Source organism: Anarrhichthys ocellatus, unplaced genomic scaffold (assembly GCF_004355925.1).
Source record: "Anarrhichthys ocellatus isolate YVR2014 unplaced genomic scaffold, GSC_Weel_1.0 scaffold2984, whole genome shotgun sequence".
NCBI lineage: Eukaryota > Metazoa > Chordata > Actinopteri > Perciformes > Anarhichadidae > Anarrhichthys > Anarrhichthys ocellatus.
Genome location: NW_022282958.1, coordinates 408 through 4,270, shown reverse-complemented (window position 1 = coordinate 4,270; position 3,863 = coordinate 408). Strand labels below are relative to the sequence as shown.

The 3,863-nt window shown below is 42.9% G+C and overlaps 1 protein-coding gene across 1 annotated transcript; it reads left to right on the top strand.

The window, feature by feature from the left end:
• The first annotated feature begins 33 nt into the window (after window positions 1-33).
• Window positions 34-3,564, top strand: LOC116378674 (potassium voltage-gated channel subfamily D member 1-like). The gene is made up of 2 exons (XM_031840586.1): window positions 34-1,169; window positions 3,203-3,564. Exons 1-2 carry the CDS (start codon window positions 1,014-1,016, stop codon window positions 3,491-3,493), a joined length of 447 nt encoding a protein of 148 aa, XP_031696446.1. The 5' UTR covers window positions 34-1,013; the 3' UTR covers window positions 3,494-3,564.
• The last annotated feature ends 299 nt before the right edge of the window (window positions 3,565-3,863 follow it).

The window sequence follows — 3,863 nt, the reverse complement described above, 5'->3', positions numbered from 1 at the left end:
ACCCCCCCCCCCCCCCCCCCTGACAGAGAGACAATAAAACACAGAGGCAGATAGAGGAGCATTAGAGAGGGCAAAACAGCAAGCAAAAGCAAAAGCAGACAGAGGAGGAGAGGAAGAGGAAGAGGGAGGCTGTACATCCATAACCTCCACTTAGATGGAGGGAGGACATTCTGTCTATCCTGCAACTTCAGGAACCATCATCACAATTTAATACCAATTTGAAAGGCTGCGGCGCTGCAACAAATCTGTCTTCAGAGAGAGAGAGAGAGAGAGAGAGAGAGAGAGAGAGAGAGAGAGAGAGAGAGAGAGAGAGAGAGAGAGAGAGAGAGAGATGAGGATGGAGGCCAGACTCTGATGTCACTTTCCTACCTGGATTTATTCCTCTTTGTCTTTTTGTCTCGAATCCCCGCAACAATAAAAAACCCGTGACGGCAATATCAGAGAAATAACTTCATCATTATTGTTTTACACGTGTTCTCAGGCTGCTGAGGGTTCAACAAATTGTGTTTTTCTACGCGGAGAGTTTGTGCTGTGAAGTGGAACATCTCGTTCTTTAGGAGAATCTCTTTGCAGGCTGAAAGTTTGTCATCTACAATCTAAAAAGACGAAAATATTTCAGCAGATTCCTGAGAGTTTTGGGATTTTTAAAGGTGCCGGTTAACCTTTTTTTATTTTGAAAAGCAACAGGATGCCCCCCCAAAACCAGTAGGACGCCAGAAACTCATCAAAATAAAAGACGGGCCACATACCTGTCGGATGCGTCGGCTTCCTCCCTCCTTCATGGTATTTATTTTCATGGCTTGACACCTAACTGCCGTCTGACCCCTCCCTCCCCCCCCCCCCCTTTCAACATGGCCGACCACCTCCTCTCTCGCCGCCTCGCCCCCTCGAGGAAATCAGGGCAGGAGAAGAAGAAGTGAGGATTTAGTAAACTCACACCCTCAGGTTCATCCTCATCCCCCACCGAGGACACGACTCGTCCCTCTTTGCAGGTCGGGACGCGCTGATGCAAGATGGCGGCCGGCGTGGCGACGTGGCTGCCGTTTGCTCGGGCTGCGGCGGTGGGATGGCTGCCGTTGGCCAAAAAGACGATGCCCAAACCTCCCGTGGACAACTCGTCCAAGTCGGATGAGATCCTGTACGTCAACGTCAGCGGGGTCAGGTTTCAGGTGAGTGCTGCGGTCTACTGAGCATGCTCAGAACGACGGGAATCATGATCCTTGACCTGCATGACAACTGTTGAAGGATAAAGTAGTAATATAAAGAACGACTTTATTGTGATTCCAGCAGGTTTTGAGGTCCATCATGAACAATAAAGTTCTTCTTCACTACGATATAAAAGTTTTGTATTGATATTGAAGTGTTTATGCCGATTAACTTGATGAACTAAACCTGGAAGCATCAGAAACGACTGTTTGACTCAGAGATTATTTGATGTAATATCCAATGGAAGAATCCCATTGGCTGTTTGTTGAAGGAACCCAGCTCCATCTAATTCCAGCTCCATTGTGAATCTGAAGCTCCCTGATTGGATGTTTCTTACAGCAATACTCTCTGGGACTTGTAGTTGACAGTCTTAAACTTTTGCCTTTTTTTAAAATGGAGCAGAAAACGTTAGAAGTTATTGTAAAGTCAATACCTGTCCGAGGGTTAAAAGAATACGATCACATAAAAATGAAAAGCACTTTAACTTTGCAGAGGTCGGTGCTGCTCCTAACGAGCTGCTGAGAGTTGTAAATACTTGACGTCTCATCAGGCATCGATGTGCATTTAAGAGGAAATAATAACCAAAATGGCTTCACAGCAGAAAAAATAGATGTTGGTGGCTTTTAGGAATCAAACAGCACCTTCAGTACTTTCTGCTGAGGTGGCAGAAAACAAGAAGAAAGTTCCTGTGACTTTGTCCTGATTGTTAAAAACCAAACACAGCAGCTTGAAGATCTGGTGACGTGAATACAAACATCCAGTAAAACCCCCCAAAACATATCATCCGAGCATAAAACAGGCCGTACTTCTCCGTTAGTGACGGTTCAACGCCGCCGTCTCTCTCAGCGTCTCAGTCACGGCTGCAAATGGAACTTGTGTTTGAGTTAAAGTGGTAAAGTGGTTAAACTCAAGGGAATGTCTCATATTTGGTCTTTTTCTTTCATAAAAAAATCCTACAGTTTTACTTAAATGTGTTCTTGATAAAAGTCTACGTCCGTGATGTAAGCAGCTTTTGTAACTTGCTGTTTTCAGACGTAACTGTCACAAATCGTTCACTGATGATAACACTGTTTACATGTCTGAGTACTTAAAGTATTTGTTAGAAGCTTTAGAAACAGGTCTTAAAAATCTACATTTGAGTAAATATTTAGCAGCTAAATCAAATAGTTTACAAGATAGTCAACCTTTCTTTCTTAATAATACATTTAATACTTGACTTGTTTCTTTACAGGATTTGTATAAAGTAAATAAAGTAGTCCATGAATATGAGATATGAGTTGTCAGATTACAATCCCTGGTTGGTTTATGGCTTTTTGACGGTTAAACTCGTTGTCTTTTTGATTTAGTTTGTCTTCTGGTGTTTTAGAGAATAATGCAACAAAATCACGCCACGATGCCACGCTCGAGTATAAACGAAGCTTCAATCTTCGGCCTCTTGCTTCTTCCATGATGCAGTAGTTGAAGATTGCAGACTGTAGTTTCTGTTAATTGTGTTGAGGTTTCACAGTAAGAACCATTCCATCTCCAGAGGTCCAAACACACTGAGACTGAGACCTGTGTCTACTTATTACTAATTCCCACAAAAATAAACACCAAGAAACCCCCCCAAAAACACCCATAACCGCTCCAACAATGTATTTGCTATATTTTGTGTCAGTGGAATTAAAGCTTTACCTCTGAGATGGAGTGGAGTAAAAGGATAAAGCTGCATAATATGGGAATAGTCAATCTTATACTTAAGTACAGTACTTGAGTCCCCCAACACCTGTGACTAAACTAGCAGCAGATGATTAATGCCAAACATCAGCATTTCTAAAGCCTCTTCACAGCAAGAGGTAAAAACATCTTGTAGAATAGAAAACTTTGGTTGTTGTCCACACTGGTTTGTTTTTGCTGTGAGATTTGTGATTCAGCACTGAACGCCCACACGAGGCCCAGATTTAGAGTCTCAAAAGTAAAACTGTCTGTTCTTTTCTTTCCTCTTTGATTCCTCCAGACATGGAAGAACACTTTGGACCGTTATCCGGAGACGCTGCTGGGTTCTTCGGAGAAGGAGTTTTTCTACAACGAGGACACGCAGGAATACTTCTTCGATCGGGACCCCGAAATGTTCCGGCACATTTTAAACTTTTACCGCACCGGGAAGCTCCACTACCCGAGAAACGAATGCATCCAGGCCTTCGACGAGGAGCTGGCCTTCTACGGCATTGTGCCCGAGATCATCGGGGACTGTTGCATGGAGGTAAACCTCCAGAGGTTAGGTTTAGTCAACAAAACCAACAGTTAGCTTTAGACAACAACACCAACAGTTAGCTTTAGACAACAACACCAACAATTATCTTTAGACAGCACCAACAGTTAGCTTTAGTCAACAAAACCAACAGTTAGGTTTCGTCAACAAAACCAACAGTTAGGTTTCGTCAACAACACCAACAGTTAGGTTTAGTCATCAAAACCACCAACAGTTAGCTTTAGTCATCAAAACCACCAACAGTTAGCTTTAGTCATCAAAACCACCAACAGTTAGCTTTAGACAACAACACCAACAGTTAGGTTTAGTCAACAACACCAACAGTTAGGTTTAGTCAACAAAACCAACAGTTAGGTTTAGACAACAACACCAACAGTTAGGTTTAGACAACAACACCAACAGTTAG